At 37.3% G+C, this 27,586-nt stretch overlaps 1 protein-coding gene across 1 annotated transcript; it reads left to right on the top strand.

The window, feature by feature from the left end:
* On the top strand, positions 1–27,351 carry CASD1 (CAS1 domain containing 1). Its single transcript, XM_056483230.1, has 18 exons — positions 1–276; positions 5,337–5,433; positions 6,107–6,227; positions 7,765–7,809; positions 10,002–10,064; positions 11,218–11,262; positions 13,164–13,287; positions 14,927–15,141; positions 16,079–16,504; positions 16,933–17,022; positions 17,571–17,690; positions 18,669–18,825; positions 20,359–20,438; positions 21,334–21,435; positions 22,709–22,849; positions 23,367–23,444; positions 23,832–23,924; positions 24,938–27,351. Exons 1-18 carry the CDS (start codon positions 144–146, stop codon positions 25,202–25,204), a joined length of 2,397 nt encoding a protein of 798 aa, XP_056339205.1. The 5' UTR covers positions 1–143; the 3' UTR covers positions 25,205–27,351.
* The last annotated feature ends 235 nt before the right edge of the window (positions 27,352–27,586 follow it).

Genomic DNA, 27,586 nt, shown 5'->3' with positions numbered 1-27,586 from the left:
GCCGCGGGGTGTGAGGCAGCTCTCGGCCGCGGCGGCGGGGACGGCGGCAGCGGCGGGGTCCGCGTTGGCCGCCGGCGGGGACCCAGTGCTGCCCCGCCGCGCCCGCCCGCCCCATCGCACGCTGTTGTCATGGAGGAGCCAAGATGGCGGCGCTGGCCTACACCGGGGGCAAGCGGGAGATCAACTACTACTTCAGCGTGAGGAGCGCCAAGGCGCTGGCGCTGGGCGCCGTCCTGCTCCTCACCGCCTGCCACGCCGCCTCCCGCCGCTACCGAGGTGAGGGGGCGGCCGCGGGCTCTCCGCGGGGGGCCGCGGCTGCCGGGCAGGGGAGGCGGAGCCCCGCTGCAGCCCCGGCGGAGCTCGGAACCGCGGCCGCGCAGGGAGGGCGGCGGGTCCCTCCGCCCGGGGCGGTCTGGGCAGCGTGGCGCGGCGGGTCGCTGGCTGCCGGGGGATGCGACCCTGGGGGACAGCGGCGGCGGGGATGCGGCCCGCGGAGCCGTACGGACCCGGCCCGGGGGTCGCCGCAGGCCCCGCCGGGCGGGCGAGGCCCCGCGGAGTGAGGGCAGCCAGCGAGGCCCGCGGGGCTGCGGCGTTTGCCCTGAGAGCGCTCCGCAGCTCCGGGGGCCCGGCCCGCGGCAGGTGAAGCTGCGGGGGTAGAGGGTGACTTCTTCCCTGTCACTTGTTTCCGTAAGGCATGATTTATGGCTAATTACCCGGCAATTAGTGGTTAAAGTCTTAATTGGTACGAGATTTGGTTCACATTGTTTCACTCCTGGAACCACCGCCTCAAACATAACGAAAGCAGCCGCCGTGGCGGATGAGGCGAAGCCGAGAGCTGTTCGGTTTCACGTGTTGTCGGTGGCCCTGGACGAGCTCTGGGGAGCGGGCGGGCGCAGCTGTGGCCGTGCCCGGCTGCTGGGAGCTCTGCTCGCTCCTCCTCGCTACGGCTGTTTTGGCCCTGAAGCGGAGAACCTTGGCATGATAAATGCAAACGGAGCTGCTGAAGGAAATATTTACTTGTTTCTGTGCCACGCTAAAAAATGTGGTGTGTTTTTGTGTGTAAATGAAAGCGGTGATCTGCAGGGAGATGACCGCGGCTCTGGTGTAGCACAGCTGGTGTCGTGTTCTAACACTCGGCTGCCAGCGTTCATGGGAGACAAGGCTGAGGCAGTTCATTGTGGAATGGGAAAAGGGGAAGGGATCTTTATTTTTACAGTTCCCTAGATTCACCCTCTAGCTGGCATGTCAGTGAGTCTGATAAACTGACTAGTATTAAACTGGAAGACTTGGAAGCATTTACTGAATTCTAGCGTAGCTCAAGCATGAGGTAATTGAACTTGCCTGTTGTGCAGTGTTCCTTGAGGCACAAGAGAGTCACAAAACTAGATAGGAGGAGGGTGGCAAATTTTTAAAGAGGGATTGCAAGACTAAGAAAATGGGGACTGACATATAAAGCAGGTTAGAAGGAAAATAAAATATGCATAATTTCAGTATATTCTGGGTGAGTTAATGAGGGGGGTAAGTCTTAGATTATAAAATGGTGAGAATCTGCTGGCCTTTATGTAAATTGATACAGTGAGTATGAATTGTTACAAACCTTTCAGGTTTTTTCACCTAAGGCTTTTAGTTTCTTGAAGCAATTAAAGGGTAAGGTTTAAAAGGTAGGATGTTTAAAAGGTATGGAGTCATAGTGAAAATAGATTTTCTATTTTGGGCTTCTTTGAACATAAAATGTTCAAAAGAGTAGTTTAGAAAAGGAAGGTGGAAAAATTACAGCAGACGAATTTTTAGGATAGGTAGAAGCAGAGGTGCCTTTATCGAAGAGACCATTCTGCAAACCTGCAGTGATATCCAACAGTTGAAACTCAGGAAATGCCACAATACTCTGACAAGTAATGAAAAAACCAGAGGTTTTGACTGATAGTGCACAGCTAAAGCTCACTGGCACCTCACTTAATCTCAGTGGTGTTGGTCACCCACTCCTAGTGGTATAATAGAACTTGGAAAGTATGTACAAAAGAGCAGCACACATGGCAGAAGAATAAAACAGCTTCTCTATGAGAAATATTGAACTAGATTAAAATTCCCTAGCCTGGACAGAAATCCAGTAACTTCTTCATGATCTGAAATGTTAAGAATTATTGGGGGAAGGTAAATTGATTGTTACTGTGCCATAACACATAAAGTACCAACTGACAAATGAAATTAAGTAATACATTTTAAATGATCTCAAGAAAGCACTGTGTTTTACACATAAGACATTTTACAGCAAGATTTTTAGATCAAAAATATCCCAAAAAGGGTTCTCCTGATTTCTAGGGGACGTATGAGGTAGGGCTGCAAATAGGTTCAAAGTTGCCAGGCCGTGAAAGCCAGGCCATGTCACATAAGGGATTGCTGTGTTTGTTGTGCTTTTGTACTTTCCCTATTGTCTGATTGTCATTACATGTGAAGGTTTTAGCTAATTTTGGCTGCAGCCATGCAAGTACATATTATAGATAGGAGCAGCCCAGTGCACTTCCCAGTCAAACATATATAAAATGTATAAAATTTACTGGTGTGAAAAAGTGCTGAATTGGGGTTGTGGAAGGTCAGATTTATGTTCAAGAAGACTGTTGTATTTAAGAGTCACCTACATTTTTTTGCAAAACAATGTGAATAAAGAGTAGGTACAGATTGTCTTTAATTTTTGAAGAGTTATGTATGTTGAATGTTTACATACTATCTAGTGAAGTTAGTGCTTTATGTTTTTCAGTTGTATTTCAAAGGTGCAGTCCTAAATCTTTTTGGAAATAAGAATTTATTTTAAATTTTGCATTCTTAAAATCGGTAGTAGACTCTGTTTAAAACTACATTTTTTACTTTGAATAATAGAGAGCAATTGAATTTCCAGCTCTTTGAGAGTATGCATTTTAGAGAAAGCTTTGTGGAACTTAGTCTGCACTGGTGCTGAATGAAGACTTTGAGATTTCATAATTTCAGTGGAATAACCACAATTTTGAGGAATGATAATGTTAGAATAACGAGCATAATAAAATCCAGAAAAACTATACACTTTGTATAACTGTAATGTTGTGTATCTAAGTGAGCATAAAAGTTTATCTGTTGGAAGGATAATTCACACGAAGAAAGTTTGAAAAGAATCATCTGTGTTTTGTGTATACAGTGGCACTTGCAATTCTTTTTCTTTGGATTGGTTTTTTTGGTCGGGCTTTTCTGTTGTTTGACTTTTTCTTTTAAGATCTCATTGATGTTTAAGTTGTTGTGGTGTATTTAAATGTTCATAGTTCTTTGGCTGCTATTTCATCTGCTAAAGCCAGAGTTGAGCATTTCTGGAGGCACTGTCTGATCTGTAACCTCCACTTTACTTTCTTGGCTGCTGTTTAACTTTTGTTTTGTTCCCCTGCCTCATCTTCTCCCTTTATTTTCTACTATTATGTTTAAAGGGAGATATCAAATGAGTTTCAGGAGCTTTGTAATATTGCTCAGGGCAATAATAAGATAATCAGTACCTAAAGCTGGGAAAGAAGGCATAACCTGTTGACATGAAATATTGTCTCTGTTTGAAATTTATCCAATGTGTGATGTTTGGAATGTTACTTCAGTGAATGTATTGTAGGATGAAGGATTGATCTATTTATGGCCAATTATTGTGATGGGAGTGCCATGGAGTAGAGAGGTACCCAGCTTGGGTCATGACTTAATAGAAGGATATCCTCCAGTCTTGAAACCTTGATTGAAGAGAAGTGATAGTGGTCTTCAAGTCATGAGAGAGAGTGCCCCAAGAAAATCTTGTAGATTTATTTCAAATAAAGGCAGATAGTTCTTCAGGCATCAGCTTTGGATATAGCTGATATGCAAAATGTCAGATTCTAGATGGAAGGATTCTGTGGTGCTAAGAACTTGAAGACTGCATGTCCATTTCAGTAAGTCCTTGGGATGAACATAGTTGGGAGAATATTAGGCAAGAGCGTGTTTATTTGCCCTCTTCTTTTTCATCTCTGAGCATCTGCTTTTGGCCCCTGTGAAATACCAGGCTAGACTGACCATTGATCTGACCATGAATAACTGTCCTGATTTTCTTGCAGATCTTTCTCAGTAAGTTAATGAATGCCAGAGGGAGATAGTCATGGATATTCTTTTACAAAGATCACTCATACATCACTTTGATACATCTAGTTGTCCTCATCTGCAAAGTGGAGAACTTCTTACCAATAGTAGTTCTAAGCCACCTCATTGTCTAACTCATGTTGCTTTTGATTAGACAGTTTTTTATTATTCCTAACAGTTTCATTGTTTATGCAACTTACTTGAAATGACAGTTTACATGAGTTTGAAAGTTTGAGGATCAGGGAAATTGTGTTGCCTGATAACCAGAGTATGAGTTGAGCTTAATGAAGTGAAGGTTTCACAGAAAGTGTTAGGTATGGGCAGTGGTACATTGTTTCTGCACAAGCTAGAACAAGTCCCTACCATTTCATTCACAACCATTTCCCTGTTTGTCAGTGCTCGGAAATGCCAAGTATGACAAAAATGTTGGAGAGCAACTTCTCTTGCAGTGAATGGAGTTCAGTTGTGTTCAGTTATAAAGCAGCAGAATCTAACATGGAGTTGGGAAGATGGCAGTCCCTGATTTCATAACTGAGATATTTGAAATTTAACGTGACCTGAAACATCAGCACCTGTAAAGTGATTAGGCTTAATTAGCATAAAAATTATTGACTGGAAAAGATAAGTGTGGTTCAGAATGATCAGCAAATTAATGTGTAAATGTTTGGGTTGTTTTTTTTTGGTTTTTTTTGGTTTTGTTTTGTTTTGTTTTTTTTTGTATTAACCCGTATCACCTGTTCTAAGGTGACCACACGACTCTGTCTTAAACATGGAGATGTAGCAGACTGGCTTGCAAACCTTGTGATGAGTTTTGTGTTCTATACAAGATGCTGTGCATGGTGATTCTGTGTAGAAGATTATTTTATTCAACAGTTGTATTCTTTAATTTCATATTAGTGTATTCTGGATAGTAGATAGCAGAGTGAATTGGTGTCTCTTAAAGGAAATGCCATTCTAAGTCACAACATCTTTCTGACAGCAGAAGTGGAATCACTAACATTTTGTGGATGGGGTGGGATTTTCAGAACAGTAGTGTATAGTAAGGGAGAAGGCAACTTGCAGAAACTTGTGCAAGATGTATTTACAATCACTTAAATTTGTTTACTGTTGTTGATTATTTCAATTTCTGGTTTCCAGATGTTGTCAAATTATTTTTTATAATAGCAACAGGGCTCTGTTTTACATTTCATGTGTCTGAATTCTAATTTTAATACAACATTTTTAAGGTGGTGATACATGTGAGTACCTTTTGTCCAGTGGGAGATTTCTTGGAGAAAAAGTATGGCAACCTCACAGTTGTATGATGCATAAGTATAAAAATAGGTAAGGAAACTCATGTCTTCTGTTCATTTGGAAAGAATAGTCATTGTTGTTTGACTGCAGCTGTAGTAATTGCAGTGTCATATATTGTTTACTTTATATCTGATTCTCTAGGCTTTCAACAATATACAGCATTTATCAGAAAGAAGTTTATCCAAGTACTTTCTCTGTGTGTCTACAGTATTTACTATAGTTATATTTCTGTATAAAAATACAAATAAATGTTGGTGATGGAGGTACTGGCACAGGTTATGGAGAGCCTCATGAGGCTGCATATGTCATTCTCAGATTACTGACCTTATGTGTCAAATTGCAAGTAAAAATATCCCAAATAAAATTACCAAACACTTTTTTCATTTCCCTTCACTGGTAAGAGAACTTTTTTTTTTTTAGAGTTATGCTGTACATTACCATTTTGAAATGACTGTATTTGTAGCACACATAATAGGAAAACCTACTTAGTAGTTTGCCTAATCCCATTAGAAGTAGGGTTCATTCTCAATTCTATATGAATTTCAATAAACTCTTTATTAATTCAGCATGTTTAAAAAAATTATCATGCCTTAGAGCTGGATATAATGTTTAGAATTATCTGTATAGCTCTGTAGATTTTCAGAATTCTTTTTTCTAAGATATGTATTTTCTGTAACATTACTGTTGCTGTTTTGTTTTACAGTGAAGCAAAAAATTGCCTCATAGACAAACATGTTGTGTTTATAGGAGATTCTAGAATTCGACAGCTGTTCTATTCATTCATAAAACTGATAAATCCTCAAGTCAAAGAAGAGGGAATTAAGGTGAGATAGCTTGTTTTGGTGATTGATTTTTTTTTTTCTTTGTTCCCAATTTACCTCATAATTCTTGTCGGGGGTTCAGAAAAGCAAATACTGTTTGCTGGCCTAGCCACATGAAAAGAGCAGCACAGAAAGGTCTTTTGAAGAAGAACAAGATTAGACCAAAATAATTGTTTGAGTACAGATGAGATAATTGTGAATCTGAGAAGAGAACTGGAAGCTCAAGAGAAAACTTGTGGCAGCCAGGGAATAAATTAATGAAGCTGACTTGTCCCATAGCAATTTATGATTTGTATTTGGTTTCTTGATGAGAAAATGATTGCTCCTTTGTGTGTTTTTAAATAGTAGTAATTCATGCCTTCTAATTTGTCATTTAAAATGTCAGTTAAATTGCTGATCTAATCTGTTCATAAAAATCCTTGGGGCAATGACAGATTTCCAAGTCTGACTTGAAGCTGGAACTAAAAATAGCTTCAGGTCTTACCTTCTTTTCAATCACTGATGAAGAGCTGTCTGAATTTTATAAGGTGAAGTATGTAAACTGCAGCCAGGTGGAAGGAGGAAGAATGGATTTAGGTGTATCATTTGTTGAACAGAATGCTGATTTCTTTTGCTGTATGGTCCTTCTTGGGCACATGTCTTCATAGATGTATGTACATATGTGATGGAAAAGACATCTTTCAACAGTACATCAGATTTATCAATTATTTAGTAATTCTGTCACTCAGAAGTGCAAGCTGGCAGCTCATCCAGCATACAGCATGCAGTTACTTCCATCTGTCAAAACAAGATGTTTGATTGGCCCAAGAGCTCTAGTTTTCCTAGTCAATTGGTTAGGTCACTCTTGCTGCCAAAAGTAATGGTGAGATGATAGAGTGCTGTGATGGATTTTGAGTTGAGTTTTTTTTTTATTAAGTGTCATTGTGGTCAAGATCTCAGTTGAAAGAAGTACATTTGTTCTTATGGACCAGGACCAAAATTAATACTGTATTTAATAACTTTAAAGGAGTATTGTATATGCAGATCTGACTCCTTCCTTTCTGGTTTCTTACAGTTTTCACTCAGAAAATTTAATAACGCATCTTGTATTTTTTTTTAATGCCTGAGATTATTTTCTTTTATTCTTAATTAAAATGATGTTGGTTGTTTTGTGTAAATGAGATGGGCAGATGAAAAGGATGGCTAGAAAAGAGCAATGTAAGAAAATAAAGAGGAAAAGTTGTAAGTTTTTCTTATGTTGTGAGGCTAAATTTAGGAAAATATTTGATACCTTTGTAACTGAGTGAATGGAAAGCATTTCACGCTTTGTTAGCTAGATTGCTTCCAGGAAAAATAACTGTTTATTTTTGTAGCTTGTTTTATCAAGAAAGCAACAGAAATATTTTGTGTGAGTATACTGACAAGTTTATACAAGAAAAATCCTTTCCACTTAAGATAAATATTGTGTCAGAGCATGTTAGCATAGGTATGTAAATATTTTTTTTTTGTTCTGCAAGTTTTTCTTACTTTGTTTTTATTGTTTTGGGGTTTTTTTTGACAGCATGGAAATATCCCATTTGAAGATAAATCTGCTTCAATTAAAGTGGTAAGTTTTTATCTAGTGTAAAATTGGAGGCTATAATCCTGATATTATTTCATACAATGTAATTGAAAATGCTGTCAGAGCTGAAAAGTTAAAATAAGATTAAGACCATCAACATTCTTTATAAATGTTTTACAGACATTTCACAGTATATCTTAACATTCTGTATTTTAAGAGAATTTGGCATGAAGTACTTGTATTTTGGCTTAGTTTTGTCCATAAGCCCTGAAACTATGTATAATTTTTTCAGATCTTACAATTTGGTCTTTCCAAGCATACCTTTTGCCAGGAAATTTACTCTTTTCATGTTTAAAAATATGTATCTGGGTCTTCCTTGGATTGGCAATTGTAATTTTCATTGAGTTTTCTATGCTATCCTGACAAGTATTCCTTCCACTGTTTTTGCATGGAGAAATAAGCACAATGTTGTTTATAATGTGGACATTTAAAAGAAGAAAACAAAGTACTTGAGTCTAGTTTTTCTGAAGGACTCTGTTCTCCTCTGCCCTGGCAATGGAAATGCTGTCCTCAATATCTTTCTTTGCTTCCCATGACAGCTGTCAGCAGTGCTGGGATTGTGCTAGTCATGTATTTATTTATGCCTTGAGGACAACTCTTTCTCTATTCATCAAAACCAAAGAAGCAGTGTGTTCGCTGAGTTGTCTGAATGTGGGTTTTCAGTACTTGTTTGTGTACATGGTTAAGATTTAGGGTACAGAGTAACATTTTAGGGTGTAAGGCCATGGCAATTTAAGCATGTGGTGACCTACTCTGTTGGCCTTCACAGTATGTTCCTGTATTTGTGCTGTAACTAGCACTGGTAAGCTGTAGAGTGGATTTTTTCAGGAGTCAATTCACCCAAAATGTAGTTTGTAGGATTCCTTTTTGATCAGGTCTGATGTGGCTCATCATGTGGTTATCTGAATGCTGGAAAAGATGAGACAGAGCACAAGGCAGGACAAAGAGGCTGTGATTTGGAGTGTGATTTGCATTGGGCTAGCCTGACAGGATCACATCTTCAAAACTCCTTAACCATCAAAATTTGAGATGGCAGGTCTGGGCTTTTGGGAGATGTCTGGTAGTTAATATATTCCCAGTTTGTTGCTTCCTTGTTTTGATGCAGTGTTCCTCTTTGACATTATTGGCATGGTAGCTGAATTTCCATATTCAGACTGGCTGTGACCCAGTAATCCAAATGCAGAAAATACTTGACCATCAAAAGAGAAAATTACTGGGAACAAGTGGAGAGTTTAGTTTTTCCCTTTCTAGTCATCACAGTAACTCTTCTGTCCTTCAGCCACTGCAGAGGACTGCATGACTGCTCACAGCCAAATAATGGATTGACAGTACTCAAATGAACTACCAAAATATTGCAACCCAGGGGAATGGAAGATAGAGATTTCCTCTCTGCTGATAGTGTTTCAGCATTCTGTTACAAAGTTTCCTACAATAGTTTCTGCATGTGTAGTCCCTGCCATTTCCCTTCAGGGTGTATTTTTAGACTATTCAATAGTGCTGTCCTAAGGAGTAACTAAATGCTAGGAAGTCATGGCTTTCCCTGGGAGACATAAAAGCACTAGTCTAGACTGTCCTTCTAGGTGAAAGTTGAGCACTGCTCCTGGCGTCTAAAAGAATGCTGATAGGTAATGTGTTTCATAGCCATGGCATTTAAACTGAGCTGATAATTTATGAAGTTGTAAGGTAAATTGTTAGGTTTTTGTTGTGTTTGAAAATTATTATTTCATACTGTCAATTATTTTAAGCTTTGGAACAAAGAAAACCTGCTGATGAAAATGTGGAAATCTGAGCCAAAAGCAAGTTCTGATAAGTTATAGATGTGACCTTGGATTTATCTCTGCTTGCATTAGAAACCCGAGGACATCTCATTTGGCACACATTGAAAAAATACCTTCTTGGTGAAATTCCAACACCTGAACTACAATTAAATTTTGTTTTTCATCAGGGAAAAGTTTTGTGAGTTTCTTGTCCCCTTTTTTTTCTTTGCTTTCTGTTTTCCATGCTGGAATAAGATATCAGGCTTTTCATGCTAACTATATGGAAATCACACTCTGAGCCAAATGTTTTTTCTTTGTGGTTAATTGATGGCAATTAGTTTAGTTTTTTGCTTTTTTTTTTTGTTTTAGTCTACTGATTGTCTTTTAAGCTTACAGAGTAACTCTGCCTTTATTTTACAGGATTTTCTGTGGTATCCAGAAGTTAATGGCTCTATGAGGCAACGTATCAAATCTTGGACTGAGGTTTGTTTTAAGAGATCTAAAATTTGACTTCAGTGCAGAGGAAAGGGGATGTTTATTGGTATATATGTTTCTGGGTGTCTCCTGGTCTTCCAAAGATGGTATCACTTGGACCTTAAAAACCCCTAAACAAACTAGAAAAACCCTTCTTCCTAGAAGCCAGTTAATTAATCCTATTAAGAGCTAAAAGAATTACAGTCTGGTTTGGCATTTTGCTTCCTCTGTGACTGCAATGACTCCACTTTAATGTGACTAAATATTTTGATCCTTATGGGTCCATTCCAGCTTGAGATACACTATGATTCTATGATTTTGTATATATGTTAATTTGAGTGTTTCAGAGTGTAGGGCAAAGGTAATTTGCAAAGTCAAGAATTCTTTGATTTGATTTGTTTTCACTACCTCCTGCAATTAGCATACTAATTATTTTATGTGTTTCAGTTATGATGCAGGTTGTCATATTATTCCATATGTAGCTGACAACAAGTGATACATTTACAGATTGACAACTAATTTTTTCTTGTTTCTTCCTTTGTTGACCTTTCAATAGGAGTTATTTAGTAGTAGCTCACAGTGATTATTTTGCTGTCCTATTGATCATGCTTGCGCAACACCTTCCATCAGGGTAGCTGAAATTATCATTTGGTTTTCTTTTTCTGTGGTTTCTACAAAAAATTGAGAGCTGCTGGTTTTCCTTTGCTGTGCCAGGATAAAATTGGTACTGAGGTGCTCAGGACTTTTTGTTTCCTTGTCCTGCACAGAACTGTCAGACCTCTGGGGTGACAATGGTCAGTGCAGCAGGTCTAACAGATGTTAGACAATGCTGAGACTGAGATAAAAAATGAGTAGTGTGATCTACAGTCTACTTGACCTTAGGAGAAGATATTCAAATAGCTTTTATAGAGAACTGCTGCTAAATTGATCAGGATTGTAGGTGCTTATTGATACTTCATGCTTTTGTAGATTCTATTACATGAAAATTCAGGTATATTGCATATATCAGGTGTATGTTCTCTGTAATATATTTACAGTCTACCCTTTTGTAACCATTAGCTGATGGGCATATGAGTCAACAGTTAATTAAGATCTCAATCTTAATAATAATTGAGGAATATTTTAAAACTAATTTCTTTTTTTTTTTTTTTTTGTTTCTTAGGGTTCTGTGGCAAAACCTCATATAATTGTAGTAGGAGCTGCCACGGTAAGTTATACATATATATAGGGGATTTTAGTAACGAAGGAAGTTCTTGTAGGATGACTTTCATGTTCTCAAGTTGGTTACATGATCAAGTTGTTAAACACAGTTTATAGTAAAATATCTATTCTCAGCAAATTTGCTGTTACAAAAAGTAGTTTTAAAATATTAAGTATGCTTTATTACAGCTATGTGATATGCAGTACTGTTTTTTGTCAGCAATGCTGGTTAATAATCATTAATTTTCTTTGACCTAGCTAATAAAGTGGATTTAGTTAAAAGCAAATTATTAAGTTAAATAAAGTATTTGCATAATAACTGAGGTGTATTTTTAACACGTTTTTCAGCCACAAAATTCTACTTTTGAGCAAGACCCAATCTGGGATGGTCTCTTTCACCACACATATTTCTTTTATATATATATACATATATATATATATGGGTAAAAATTGTAATTCAGCAACTAAAGAGGTTGGAGTTCTGGAATCTTGTTGCATGGAAGATTCCACCACTATGGACAGCAGGAGATAGAAGCTAACAGTATACAGGGGAGGCTCTGCTCTTTTTAACACTAGTATATTTATACAAAACATTTAATATTGTATCTAGAGTTGGACAAAAATAAACATTCCCTGTTTTAAGGGACTTCCAAAAAAATAAAAGCTTCAAAAATCTGAGACATCAGCAATCTAAACATAGCTGACACTGGTGTGGTAACCTGCCACTAGATTAAGTTGGTATGTGCTCTTGGACTTTGCTGCACTTTGAAATTTACCTATATATTTTACTTAGCTGGTCATGCTACTTTAGCCTGGACATGTGTCTTAAGGTGATTGCAGCATAACAGTTTATTAATAGAAGTAAAGTTTTTTAAGCTGGTGGAACTCCAGCACACACAAAAGTCAGGCTTGCTTATTTTGGGAAAAGGAGCTTCTCTGAGAATGTCACTGCCATGCTCTGCTTCTTAGTTCCTGACTTCCTGTTGTATGGAACATGTTGTATGCTGCTTTATCTGTCTGTTAAATACTGTTGGTGTTTCAAAGTAAGTATTTAGCTGCTGGGAGAAATTGCTTCTTTTTTTCCAGTGTGAGTTCTCAGAGCAGCTGTATGTTACTTGGTTTCATGAAGTATTACTTTGTATTGAATAATATTTTCAGGAAGTGCATTAATCAGTGTACTTGTCTTATGATGAAATTTTAATGTAGCTATTTAGAGATAAATAGAGTTTGCTACATTTAGGATAATTGTTTTGGTTTTGCTTTTTTTAGTTTTTACTAACTCAGTAGATACAATAACACTTTAAAAAAGTGCTGCATCCATTTTTCATACAGTGTGGGAAATAATTTTCGAAAGTTAGGAGGAATTCTTGTGCGGCTATGGCATTCTCCCAGGGATTTCCTATAGAAGATTAAACCAGAAATTAAAAGGGCTCTTGTTTGTTTTTTCTGGGGTTTTTTTCCCCTTGTGGATATCTGCAAAACAGATGGAAATAATGGAACTTGATACCACCATCAAGTTTTGTTTGTTTGCATCTCTTGCTGTGGTCAGTTTTTCTAGAGTGGACTTGTCTGAACTGGCCAAGATTTTTCAATGATTAGACTGGCTTTTCTACTTCATTGTTGGATAAAGCCAGTAGACTTTGAATGAAAACATCTTGAGTCATTTAATTTATGAAAAGTCAAATATACATATAAGTTGAATATTAAATACTCTGTATTTAGATGATGTGATTGATTGTTATTATCTGTCTGGACACTGCTTGGAATTTTTTAGCACTTTTGAATAGAAAACTGAAGAAATTTAGCTGTGTAGAAATAATAAAAAATAGATACAAAAGGACCAAGGAATTCAATTAATTAAGGTTCCTCAGACATACAGGTTCTGAATTTATTTCTTTATTTCTCCAGTGGTCTATCAAGATTCACAATGGCAGCAACGAAGCCCTTGCACAATATAAAATCAATATCACTTCAATTGCACCTCTTTTGGAAAAATTAGCAATAAGTAGTGATGTTTACTGGGTCTTACAAGGTAAAGTAATGAACAGTAGGTAACAATTTTTACCCTCACTGTCTATTGAATCATTATGTTGTATGATATTCATACTGCTTACTTGCAGATTGAAAAATGTGTTGGTTTCACTTCAGTCTCTCTTTTCTTGCAATCTTAACTAAGATGATACCTAAATAGCTGCAATTACTGATAGAGATTTCTAAGCTTTGCCAGGAAAAACTTTTGCCTTATGAACTCCTAATTCTTTGTTAGCTTACTGTCAGACTCAACATGGCAGGTCTATTCTCCCTGTGCTGTGCTGCATGCATACCTCCTGGGAGTCAAGGGCACAGGTGCATGCAACAGCAGTATTCCTGTGGTTTCGTTCAGTTGAATTTTCAGGTTATATTAATAACAGAAGAGGTTGAACAAGTGCATCCTCTGTGTGTGAATTAATAGATATACTCCTGAGAATAAGGAGAATTTAAGTCTCTAGAGTGAAACTTGTTTCTCTACACTGTGACAAGAAATGTTGCCTCACAATGAGTTAATGAGATTTCTATTATGGCACCAAGCTTACATTGTTTTGCTTTTCTTCAATAAAACTAAAATATTTCCCTGAAGCTGAACTCATGAGGTAGAATGTTCTTCTGGTTTCTGCCACAGGACACAGCATTTTAGATTGTCATCACCTTAGTTAGAAACAGAGGCAGATTTTGAACCCAGTTATCAATATACCCAGCTGTACCCTTACAGCCACATCGAAGTTTCTGTCAAAGATGGCTCTAGAGATAAATCTGAATCAACAAATCAATCTCCCATTCTTTTCAAGACATGTTTATTTATAGCAGAAGCAGTTAGCTGTCAGACTTGTCCTGCCATGGTATTGCTAAGGACCTAGTCCATTTACGTAATCTCTGGGCTCTTTAATGGCCCAAGTGGGAGGAGAAGCAGTGTGTACAGAGTTGTCAAGACATTGATTATGCAAACATAGGCATGAGGTACCTAAAGTAAATCAATCTGCATCTCACAGGTGTGTCACAGCTTTTCACAGGAATTTAAAGGCCTCCGGCTGACCTTTTGATCTAGAACTCCATATCACTTTCTTTTAAGCTTTACATAAATTTCTGAAGTCTGTAGGCAATTAAGTTGACCTTTTTTTCTGTAAAACTGAGATTCTGCCATAAGTTAAACTGGAATGAACAGGAGAAAGTGAAATATGTTTATGGTCTATGACTTATGAGAAATGAGGAGCTGGTTTTTTTCCACAGAAAAAAAAGAGGGTTTGAGAATTATTTTTTTTTCATATGTCTATTCTGCTGCCTGTCTTCTGCCCTTTTTGCTTTGGAGTCTTTTCTTAGGAGATTCCATTACTGAGACAAAGCATAAGCACTCTAGCATTATGTGCTTTTCCTGGATTCAGAGAAATTAAACAAGCATTCATGTCTGACCAGAGCTTTCTAACCTATAACTACATACACATTAATAGGTAGTGGTGGTAGGAACATTTCACAATAAACAGCTCTGGTAACTATAGCATTTATACCTTGCTGTACATTTTTTCTGTACCAAAACAATTGTGACCTCTTAAATGAAAGTAGCCCATGCAACTTAAGCTCAGGAAACTCTTTGATAAGTAGAAGATTAATATGCTCATTCTTTGTCCTTTCAAATTCAGATCCTGTTTATGAAGATATGCTGAGTGAAAGTCGGAAAATGATCACTAATGAGAAAATAGATGCTTATAATGAAGCAGCTGTTCGTATTCTGAACAGCAGCTCCCGAAATTCCAAAGCTAAAGTTAAAGTGTTCAGTGTATCCAAATTGATAGCACAAGAAACTATCATGAAGTCTGTGGATGGCCTGCATCTCCCTGAATCAAGCAGAGATACAGTAAGTGTTTTTATCACTGGTCAGCATTAAAAGTATTAATAGTAAAACAAGATCTGAAGTGAATGTTGTGAAACTGCAAACAGTATGGATGTAATGAGGACTGCATTTGTCAGGGAATTTTGTTCCAAAAATTCCGGTGTGTGGGAGTGCAGTGTTTTATAGGCATTTTATAAAACATAATAGCAAGCACATTAGTGCATAACTATTTTAAAATAGATGCTAATCCACTAGATCTTTAGATCCTGAGTGCAAACTTCATGCTTTCATGTGTATGAATGAGTTAAGGTGGCAATGACTTGTAAGCAGTGCTAAGAAGTAAGTCCTAAATTTTTCCCTATGTGTCCAGAAAATTTGGTTTTGTAAGGAGCATGAAGAAGATAAACTCACAGTATAGACCTCCCTGGTTGCATGGAGTGCCTCTGACTTTATTTCTTCTCTTTTACTAACCAATGTGTATATGCATGCAGTGAACCCCTCTGAGCTTTTCAGCCTTCGCTTTTTGTGAACGTGCTCTCATGTCACTTTTGGTTACATTGCTTTGCAGGTTAAATTGCTTTTAAGTGCTGGGTGAACTAAATGTCATCTTACCACATGTTTCAGTCTCACTGTCATGTTTTAGAGACCTGCAAACCCAAGTTTGTGGGCTATTTTTTTTTATAGATCTTCTACAGCCAGTAGAGAGAACCCTTCTGTTCTAAGATTAGCCATTTCTGCTTACCTCTAGAAGCTCAAGTATTTTTTGTTTGGAAGAAGTGTTTTGACTGGACTATTGGATGCAACTGGGTATATGGTGGGACTGGAAGATTTTATTTTTGTAATGATAAGGGAGAATTGCATGTCTTATGTCAGCACGTGATGCAGAAGAAAATTTCTTCTGATAGAAATGTTAATTTTTTCATTAAAAATTAATTACCAAAACTGCTTATTTTTTTTACAGAATGCAATGATTCTTATGAATGTCTACTGCAATAAAATAGTGAAGCCCATTGATGGCTCCTGCTGCCAGCCTCAGCCTCCACTCACTCTGATACAGAAGATAGCTTTCTGTTTTTTTACTTTGTCCATTATTGGATATTTAATTATCAGCTTAATTCATCGGAATAGTTATCGGAAGAACAAATCATGCACTGATTTGGAAAGTGGAGAAGAGAAGAAACCTGTCATCAGCACACCTAACGTTTCTACTTTAGAGATGCTCTTACACTGCTTTTGCAAACTTGGTCTAATCATGACCTATTTTTATCTGTGTGACAGAGCAAATCTTTTCATGAAGGAAAATAAATTTTACACACATTCATCTTTCTTCATACCAATCGTCTATATCTTGGTTTTGGGGGTATTTTATACTGAAAATACCAAAGAGGTAATGATCACCTTGACATCTTGCTAAAAATATTGTTTTTCCAATTTGCATGTAAAATAACCGATTTCTAAGTATTCAAGGGTAATTTTTCAAAGTCAGTATATAAAAAGGGTCATTTTCCAAAGTCACCTATAAAAAAACGCCTTCTCAAGCAGTATAATGTTTGCATTGAATTAGATACAAAGGCTTTTTGAAGCTATATGGATGTCACCACTTTAGCCATTCTCACTCTTTCAAACTGGAATTGATAAGAGCTCAGCTAAAAGAGAATTTAAATCATGTTAAATCTATGCCTACTAGACAAGACTTTTACAGATGAGACCCATTTACCCACAAAGTGGTTTATTGTTTTGAACTTTTTCTCCTCATTTTGTAGATATTCCTTGTTCTTTTTGGAATAGCAACACTCTTGTTTTGTTTTGCATTAGACTAAAGTGTTAAATAGAGAACAGACTGATGAATGGAAGGGCTGGATGCAACTTGTTATTTTGATTTATCATATCTCTGGAGCAAGCACTGTAAGTGATTTGATTTTCTTTTACTTTTAGGGGGAATGCAATCCGTGTATGTTATTTCAAAAGAAAGATAGTGTACATGGGCATTAGAACTGAATAGAATGAATAAAAAATGCTATTGTTTCTGAAGTTTTAAACATGGTGTTAGTAGAGTTAGTTTTTCTAAGTGCAGGTTTGGTTCGTAAAAACATTATATATGTTACCTGACCAGTGAAAAAACTGTTTCTTTGTGTAGAATATTACATTAATTTACTTTTAATTGCTAGTAGCTAGAAACTGCTGAAGGTGAGGTTTCAAACAGCCCTTCTTTAGTCTCTCATAACTAATAATAGAATATGGCAAGTGTAGAGCAATAAATAAAAAAAAATTGATTATAATATCAGAGGTTAGGACACCAAAAGAGCTTAGTAAGAAACAGGGCAATATACCACAGTGTTCCTTAGTTAAATCTGATTTACTGCAATGCAGAAATAGCATAAAATAGAGGGGGAAAAAGAAAGCCAAAAACATTTACTGGACATTTATGAAAGGTACTTTATTTTTCTCAACAGTTTTTGCCTGTGTACATGCACATTCGAGTTCTGGTTGCTGCATATCTGTTTCAAACAGGTTATGGGCACTTCTCATATTTTTGGATAAAAGGGGACTTTGGTGTATACAGAGTGTGTCAGGTAAGAATATTTGCCTACTATTTTTATAAATAAATTTTTCAGATAGCAAAGTATCTATAATATATCCATACTCTCTAAATAATGTGATATCAGATCACTTTACTAAGGTTTAAACAATAAAAATGGCTGTTGTGTCTATGTAATCTGATCTGTTTAGTTGGTAGTGTTTATCTGATACAAACTTAAACCATACAAATGATTCTTACAAGGTAAAAAATGCAAGCATGTACACTCTGAATATCAAGAAAAATATTTTCTAATAAAAAGCAATGGACAATCCATTACAGTTTTATTATATTACAGTATATAGCAATATGTAAGTAATGAGCCAGGTGGGCTTCCAAAGACAATGTATTGGAGCCTATGTTTCTATGTTTATTAATAAAGAAAAATAATTTTCACACCATAACAGTACTGGAGAACATACCTGGTTTTTGTGGCTTCCCTCCTAGGTTTTGCAGCATATGCTGTAGTACTTTAATTTTTTTTTTTTTTTTTTTTTTTTTTTTTTTTTTTTTTTTTTTTATTATGCATATCTTTTATTGCTGTTAAGTCTTACATTGTCCTGTGACTCAGGTCACTGTGTTTATTAAACGTATGTTTACAGCCTGGTAATAGCACTACTCTGGCTTTAACTGAGCTAGACCAGGTAGCTGTGGGGGTGAAAGAGAGACATCAACAGCATCCAGCAACTGCAGTACTTGGTCCCAGCCTGGGAAATAGTCAGATCAGGTTAACTTTATTTTCATTGCAATCTCTACCCGGGCAGGTCAGGGTAGGGCAGGTCCAGAACCACATAACCTGCCTGCTGCTGTTTCTTGTGCTACTTTGTCCATGTTTTGATTGGAATACAATCACATGTGAGATGTAAAATACATTGATATTTTTGTATAGTGCTAAAGGAACATGTCCTCATCTTTCTCAGCTTTGCCTCAAAGTTTACATTTCATCTGTTTTCTCTCCTCTGACACCCCCCAGGTTTTATTCCGTCTCAATTTCTTGGTTGTGGTGTTGTGCATAGTGATGGATCGACCTTACCAGTTCTACTATTTTGTGCCATTAGTCACTGTCTGGTTTATGATCATTTATGCCACCTTAGCTGTATGGCCTCAGATTGTCCAGAAGAAAGCAAATGGTAAGATTTCTTTTTTTCTTTCTGCTATAAAACATTTGCATGTAACTACAATGATAATCATACAGAAATTACACTGTTAGTGGATCTCCATCTCTTTGTTAGTCAAAATAAGCCAGACAGCTTCTCACAGAAATACAGTTTGTCATAGGTGAGTTAGGTCAGTTGAAAAATGTAACTAAACTCTGCCTCTGGTCACAGTCAGATTAGAATACTTTTGAATAGGTTTTGATCATCAGAAATGTGTTTTACCAAGAACTGTAATTTTACTGAATGGAAATGAAAACCATAGGTTGCACTGTCCATGCTTGCTGAAGTTATGTCTGTTGTGTGCTTGGGTGTTGTGCACTGGGTGCAGTGTGAGCAGGGAGTGTTTAGACTTCCCCCTTCTGTGTTGCCAAGGTGTCTGTCCATGTTGAGCACCAATTCTGCCTTAGCTGGCTAAATAAGAATATGGAACTTGCTATCCTAATACCTTAGATTAAGTGAGCTGTCAGAAGTATGTCTTGTGGTACAAATATTTTGAATAAAAATTGAAGTGAAATCCCAGTTTATGGGTTGCTGTTCATTAAAAAGCTGTAAAGTATGTGGTAAATGTTTATTATTTAATTTGCCTAAATTGGAGCTAAAACCCCAAGAGTCTTAAATACTCATTCCGTATTGATGGAGGAAGATCCCCATTTTATAGCCTGAAGATATGACATTGAAATTTACCAAATATATACCAAGAATAGATGCTGCAAAAATACACTTAAAGAGTAGTTTTGTAAGCTATCTCAAAGGCAAATATCTTCAATTTTTTTTTTCTAGAAGGACACTTCCAGAAACAGGAAATTACTCTTGTGTACTTTGGAGCAATAGTGTACTGTGAAACTATAATTTTCAATTAGAACTTTATGACCCTGTTTACAGCTGCTAGGCAGCTGTATATGGCAGTTTATATGGCAGGAGGGGGAGATGATCTCTGTTGCAATGTTGAGGCTTGGGCAGAGCTTAATATCAGTCGACAGCTTTGAGGAGTAGTGTCTCAGATTTGTTTCAGCTAGATACTTGTCCTTAATGACCTGCACTTGAACTTTGGAGTAAAACTGGTATTTCAAAGTTTAATAGTATTTACTCTACCTGTTTTACATGACAAAAGGCAGGCATTTTTTATGTATATATTTGTTTACATTCACCTGGAGTAAGGACTGCCTGTGCAGAGTGTTTGGTAAAGCAGAGGTTTTAAAACAGTGTTTCTGTTTGAACACCTAAATTCTCTTCTTTATGTATTTTGTTACTGTCCTAGACATGAGGCTTAGTTTAGGCTTAATAGCTTTTTTATTGCTGTGAATGTTTATTATAATGACATAAAGTAATATTTATATTATAAAATTAAGTTATAAAATATTGCTGGTAATATTTGAATATTTATTTATGAATGGGTCTATTACAACGTATAGCTACACTAAATAATTGGCAGTTATTATTTAATGTGTCCTGGGATTTGCTATTGAAAAATTAATGAGTGTAATGATTAATTTATTTCTTCCTCAGGGAACTGCCTGTGGCACTTTGGTTTACTGCTGAAACTGATTTGCTTACTGACGTGTATATATTTTCTGTCATATTCTCAGGTTTGTAAATCCTGATTATTTATCCTTAATGACCTAAGAGTATATTATTACCTGTCTCTACTTTTTGATGTGCTCATAACTTGTATATTTGCTCCAGTATCATCAGTACAGAAGGAAAAAAAAAGGGAACATTTTGATTTCTTCTCATATTTGAATTGGTGTGGGTGCTGGAGAAACCCACAACTGTGTGTCTTACTCATTGGTTTGTTATGTTTGACATATTTGCAATGTGCTGCTGTAAATGTAGTAAATAAAAGGGCCTATGCTTTGGGTTTGGGGTGGGGTTTTTTTATGTGCTTAGAGTTACTGGGTTTTGCCAGAATATGGGAACACATATGGTGATAGGGTGACAGTGAAGTTCTGTGTCTCTTAGAGACCTGGCGTTGGCTTTGATACCACATCAAAAGATTGGTTCTCAGGCTAAATTAGTGACTCCCTGCATGCTGTAAGAGCAGCTGACACAAGTCAGGGCAGAGTTTGTCACTCCAAGATCAACATGGGGGTTGTGTGGTTTTAATCCCTCACTGGTTTTTGGGCTGTTGAACTGTAGTCTTGGAGTGCATATTCCTTATCACAACCTGTGGCATGCACGTTCTTTATCACAGCCTGTCAGTGGATCTCCCTTTGAGGAGGAGTACAAAAGGGAAGGCATGCAAATACCTTAAGGAGAGGCAAAACTCAAAATCTCTCATGTGAAGATTTTTTTCTTTTTTTTTTCTCCTTTTTTTTCTTTTTTTTTTGGTGGGGGAAAGGCTTCTAAAGAATCCTGTTACTTTTCTAGTGCCATGTAGCTAGTGAAATCAGGGTAGAATAATACTAAGCATGTTATTGATTTAAATTTAGTAAATACAGTTGACATCAGTGTTAATGCTTTTTCCACATTTGTCTTTTACAGGGTGCATTTGAGAAGATATTTTCATTTTGGCCATTGTCCAAGTGTTTTGAACTGAATGGGAATGTCTATGAATGGTGGTTTAGGTGGAAGCTGGATCGCTATGTATGTAACATTTGCATAAATTTTTACTTGTCTTTTAAATGTATGTTTAAATTTCTGGGTAGACAGAGGGTTGTTTTCCTTCCCTCCAGAGAAGACAGGAGTTTTCCCCAGTGTTTAATAAAAGACTAAGCTGCACCTTCTTTAGTTCTGAAAGTGTCTACTAAAGCCTTGCTTAAAAGATGAAGGTTGAATTATTTGCTTCTGGATTTCAAAAATGAAGTATAAAGTATCCTAGATCTGTCTTTTCTTAAAAATTCTACCGTGAAAATTTAACACCTGTAGCACTTCAGGCTGTTGAAATACAAGGCAAATTACTGTGGTAGCTTTCTTAATTATACTTTTTGGAAGTTGCATTAATTAAGGATATATTTCTTTTAAGGTAGCATTTAAAACATTAAAATCAGGGATTTGGTGCCCAAACCAGACTACTCTTGTACATTTTTTTAAAATTGTTTTCCACTGGGAAAGTGCTTTCCTTCCAGTTATTAACCCTGCAATGTGGGGGAATAGAACAGGGAGACATTGGTTTTTTTTCCTTTCCTTCTGGGCAAAGGTAAGTGGAGTTTTTAAGCTGGAAGCCTTTGTGTGCTGAACTTACCCTTAATGGGATCAGTCTCACACTGGTGTGTCCCTCTGGGAGGTGAACTCTGGGTCACAGCCTTGTCACTCCTGGGGCTGCCCAGCAGCAGCACACCCTGCCTGGCAGCTGCTGTGAGCGCTGTGGTTGGGTGGTGCAGCTGAGGAGGAGCTCAAAATAAATGCAGAGGACAAGCACTGCGTGGGGCTGAAACAGCCTCATGTTGCCAGCTGGTGAGAGCTTGGAATAAGATTGTAAAACACTGTTGTTGAATTGTGTCTGTGAGAGAGGGATGCACTTGTCCTGCTTCTTGGATGCTTTCACCTGCCCATTTGGGAGAAAGCCAGAGACTTGTAGTTTTTCCCCAGAGAAAGCCTTTTTAAGTGGTCACATAGATAGAAGAGGGGATAGTAGGTACTTGAAAGCTTCTCAAAATTTCACTGTCTAGTCTTTAATGCTCTCTGAAGCATTTAGTAAAGGTTCTTTATTTGTAGGTTTTGAGTTTAGTTAAAAATGCAGTTTGTGGCTATCCTGTGTAGAATGTCTGGTTTTGTTTGCTTCAGTAAATCTGGGAAAGGACCTTTTGAAACATAGATTTAGAACATCTTTATCTGGTAGCATTTCTATTAATTGTTCATACCTGAAGTACTTGTAAAAGCCATGAAATACTAATTGCATTTTGTTTGTCTTTTACAGGTGGTTTTTCACGGGATGCTGTTTGCTTTTATTTATCTGGCATTGCAGAAACATCAGATGATATCAGAAGGAAAAGGAGATCCTCTTTTCTCCAACAGAGTTTCAAATGTTTTATTATTTATTTCAATTGTGTCCTTTTTGGTAAGTATCTTTTGCAGCCTAGTATAATGAGGTTTGTAAATACCTGAAAAATAAGTTTTCTGAAGTTCTTGCTTAGTCAATATTATCTAATACAAACCTCAAAAAATCAAATCTTTATCTGGAGATATTTCAGCTGGGTTTTTCTGTACAGGTCTATCTATCTACTCACTAAAATATTTTTCTGTTCAGTCAGATGTAGATGAAAACATTATTACTCTTTCAGTTCATTGCAAAGCTTAAAAGAAAATTGGATCATAAAAATAACATCTTATTAGCTCTTAGCTCCTATCTCCACAATTAATTGCTTGTATTTTTGATGAAAAAATGTTGTATTAATAATTATTCATCAGATAAGTTTTCATCAATTGCAAAACTTAAGTCATATCGTTTTTTTCTCTTAGTGTCCCACGTCTTAGTGAACCAACTAATACTAAAGCATTCAAAATTTCATACTCTTGTTTAATTTTCACATGTTACATATAATTGCTACACAGACTAATTTTTTAATGTCTTTTAGACCTACTCTATTTGGGCTAGTAGCTGTAAAAACAAGACAGAGTGCAATGAGCTACATCCCTCTGTTTCTGTTGTGCAGGTAATTATTAGTCCTTTTAAATACAGTGATAGAATCTAGTCTGTTCTTATTTGAGCTTTTTTAAAAAACGTTTTTAAAATATTTGTTCTTTTGCATGGAATGCCAGATATTGAGCTTCATTCCTGTGTCTGAAAGTGAAAAAGAGTTTAACAACAGTAGTCAGTTTTTCATTGTCTTTAAGCACTGAAATTGAACACTGTGATTGTGGTTTTGATTTATCCGGATGTCCTATGTGTTTATATTTTTATGAGCTTTTAAAGAAATTTTCATACATGATCCACTTCACTTAGTGTAGTGAAAATGGATACAACTTTTATGTGTTTGTTTGGCTTGTCATCCACAGTCACTTTCTTTGTTTTTATTTTTTTTTTTCTTTTAAAAACAAAGATTTTAGCTTTCATCCTCATCAGGAACATTCCTGGATATGTCCGATCTGTGTATAGCTCATTCTTCGCCTGGTTCGGCAAAATTTCTTTAGAGGTAAGTAGCATGACCAGAAGTACAGTGAATTAAAAATGTAAGGTGGTGGTATTGTCTAGATTGGACTGTAACACATAGGGAAAACATTTATTGGCTTACTAAATACCATGCTGTCATGTTTGATCTCTCTTAGTATTATAGCTTTTGTTGCACTTAAAAATCATGGCTGAAATAGCAGTCTCACAGTTCCAAGCTTTATTTTTGTGCTGTTTTAGGGGATGGGGTGATTTAAGGTTGTGAGAAGGGGGATTAAATGCTGGGGTATGCTGTGAGGTGTATGCAGCTGGAAGATAAAAATTTAGGTCAGTTGAAGAATTTGCATTAATTGTACTTACTAGTGTAAGTACACGAATAATGTGTTTGCCCAAGAAAGCTTTTTGTGACTAATAAAGAAATATGTATCATTACATGTAAACCCCCTTCTTAGTGCAAGTGTTACCTTGTGCCATTGAGTGTGTATTTTGGAATAGTAGGAATTATCTTGCTTCCCATTTTATTTGCTGTTTACTGATATTAAATATAACATCTAAAATTACTAAAATACATTTCTAGGAGAAACTCATTGCAATATAGGGTATATGGAGTACAGGACTTGTGGGTTTTTTTAAAGGATCACATTTCACTCTTCCAGTTCCTGGTGGGCTTTAGGTGCTGATCAGCTCCAGGGAGCTGTGCATTCATCAGCAGGTGAAGCACTATCTCTTATTTGCAGGCATGTCAGCTCAGACCCTCACCAGAGAGACAGTAACTGAGGGAGGCAGATTCTTCCCCGCTCTGATGGAATGTATCCAATGCTCCCCTGAGCTGTGTTTGGTTAAGGGCCAAGCAAACCCATTTCACTGTGTGGTTTAACAAGCTCATGGTTTTGTTCTGTAGCAAAGATGTGGAAAACAGCTTCTAACTTAAGCAGAAGTGTGTCAGTTGATATAATAGTAATAATTATATTGTTTTTGGTAAGTAAAAATATTTACATGTGTAAGTACTGTTAAACACTTTTTTTTTTTTCCTTTTAGCTTTTCATTTGCCAATACCATATTTGGCTGGCAGCAGACACGAAGGGGATCTTGGTGCTCATTCCTGGATATCCAATGTTTAATGTCCTTGTCAGCACTTTCATATTTGTGTGCGTGGCACATGAGATTTCTCAGATCACTAATGATCTAGCCCAGATTGTTGTTCCTAAAGATAACTCAACTCTGCTGAAGAGGTTGCTATGCATAGCTGGATTTTTTTCTGGACTACACTTCTTCTCAGCAATGCAAGATCAGTCAAGGCATTAACTTAGAAACTTTCTTCAGGTTTACTTTGTGTCTGCCTGAACAAAAATTCTCAACTGGAGGTACAAGGACACATTTAAATTAAGCGTGTGGAAAATGTATATTGTGGAAATGTACATATTTTGTGTGGAAATAGCCTTCTCAAATAATCTGAGAAACAAGAGTGCACTGTACAGAATTGCATGTGAAAATGAGTCTTTTCTACTGGATGTTTGTTTCTGTTTACATATCTGTTGAAACGAGACACGAAGCAGTGCGGTGGTCGGGCAGCACCACGGGCACGTCACGGGATTCAGCCAGCACTGGGCGAGTGCACGGCCAGGGGCTGCTCCGGAGCACGCGGAGCTCGGAGCACAGAGCACGGAGCTCGGAGCTTGGAGCACAGAGTATGGAGCTTGGAGCGCTGATCTCGGAGCTTGGAGCGCTGATCTCGGAGCTTGGAGCGCTGATCTCGGAGCTCGGAGCGCTGATCTCGGAGCGCTGCCGTCCCCGGCAAGGAGCGCGCCCGGCACAGCCGGGAGCTGAGACAGCGACACCGGGCGCAGCTCTGAGCAAAGCGGTAATCTGCTGGTTAGAAATTAGTGTTTGGGGTGGAAATAGTAATACATGTCACGTGAAACCCTTCATGTGTGGAAGTTACAAGTAATCATCAATTCAGTGATTGATTATATACAAGTTTACATAATGTTTATGAGGGTTTTTAAAGAAATTTAAGATGTGTTCAGCAAATATGGAGAATTCCGAGATTAATTTTTTTTACAAGGAGAATTTAGGTTTTCTTCCTAAAATTGTTTGCTTTTTCATAAAGTTTTCACTAATTCATTTAACTGTGTGTAGTTCTGTGTACAATCCCAGTGAACAAACAAATGAATAATTTTCAGAGACTCAGTTCAAGATGGGAAATTTTTGGAAGACCCTCCAACGTTTTTCAGTCAGATGGAATCCTATCATATCCACTCCATGAGATCTTAAGGGAATGGTGATCTTAGACCCTCTCCCTGTTTGTAGGTGACCTAAATTAGGTCCCATTAGGGAACTGGTGCCATATTCTATGCTGTAATAGCATTTTCATTTAAGAGGATGCAAGTTAATCTGTTGGTATCATAAGAAGGAGGGATTGAATGGTCAACTTTGTCACATGCAGGTGGTTGAGTCTCAGAATTACAAGTGAAATGAGATTGGGGCTGTTTGAAAAAAACTTTTCATCCTATTTAGCAGTGTCCAATTTTCTTACTAATTTTTTCCTTTAGCAAAAACTATAATTGAAAGAAATAGTCCTTCAGTGTGGCAGTGACAAGCTGTTGTTTACATTCTACTTATCAGTGAAGTTATGGACATTTCTTGGTTGGTTGTGTGTTTGGTTCAAGTAACAGTTTGACCTCTAGTTGCTTTTTCATTTTATTCTTCTTCTGGTTATTTGTTAGCAGGCAAAAACATGAGCACAATATTATTTTCCAAGCATATGTACAATTATGTATGGTTATAAACAACATGAACCCTACTTTTTACCATATATACTATCACATGCATGTTTTTGTTCTTATCCCAGGTAAACCATTGAATTCAACCTTTCAGCCATGAATGAATGCAAAACAAATTTATGAAAAGAATTACTTCAATTTTTTTGCGTGTGTGTGGCAGAGGACAGTTTCTTTTAAAGAATAACCAGTCATTCCTCATAAAAAACAAAAAAGAAATCATTCACTTTCCCCAAATTCAGCAGTTTTACTAAGCCTGCCAGCAGTTTTGAAGATACTGGAAAGATACTCCACTGTTTGTTCTGTGTGCATCTTGCTTACAATGCTTGGGAATTTAACCTCGTCGATCAATACATTTGAGTGACTGAAGGAAAGGGTGTAGGTGGACACCATTGTGGGGGGGACAGCAAGCATAACCTTCATCTATGCCAGTATTATCAGCAACAGGGAACTGTGAGCTTGAGGGATAATTTTTTTGTTCTTCACTACGTAACTATTGTAGATATAACTCTATTTATCTGTTGTACAGACTTGGTTAAAAGATTTATTTTTAATGTTTGAAATAATGCACTTGTTTACTATTACTGTATGTGGGATAAATATATTTTCTTTTCAGGTTATGTAAAAACATGAAGTAATTTAAACATAAAATAAATGTGCTGTGGATGCTTATTTTTGTAATGGGAGCAGCGTCATTTAAGTTAAAACTCTCTAGTGCTTGTCTCTCACTTCGCTGCAGTTCACTGTGTCACAAACTAAGGCAGATGCTCTGCAGTAAATTGCACTGTCCCTGCTCTGATGGAATTACAGCTCCAGTAGCCAAAGCCAGCCCAGAGCTCAGGGGCCCTCAGCAGAACTCGGCAGCGGAGGCGCCGGATGCTGTTCCCTGCCAGGAACTGCAGGAAAG

Source organism: Oenanthe melanoleuca, chromosome 2 (assembly GCF_029582105.1).
Source record: "Oenanthe melanoleuca isolate GR-GAL-2019-014 chromosome 2, OMel1.0, whole genome shotgun sequence".
In the NCBI taxonomy this organism is placed as follows: Eukaryota; Metazoa; Chordata; class Aves; order Passeriformes; family Muscicapidae; genus Oenanthe; species Oenanthe melanoleuca.
Note: the sequence above shows the minus strand (reverse complement) of the source record. Positions and strands in the feature narration are given on the sequence as shown.

Excerpts from the sequence above, each read along its gene's own strand:
- CASD1 (XM_056483230.1), top strand. The coding sequence starts at position 144 with ATGGCGGCGCTGGCCTACACCGGGGGCAAGCGGGAGATCAACTACTAC. Across the intron at positions 16,505-16,932 it reads ATACTGAAAATACCAAAGAG|ACTAAAGTGTTAAATAGAGA; the intron begins GTAATGATCACC and ends GTTTTGCATTAG. Across the intron at positions 23,925-24,937 it reads TCGGCAAAATTTCTTTAGAG|CTTTTCATTTGCCAATACCA; the intron begins GTAAGTAGCATG and ends TTTTCCTTTTAG.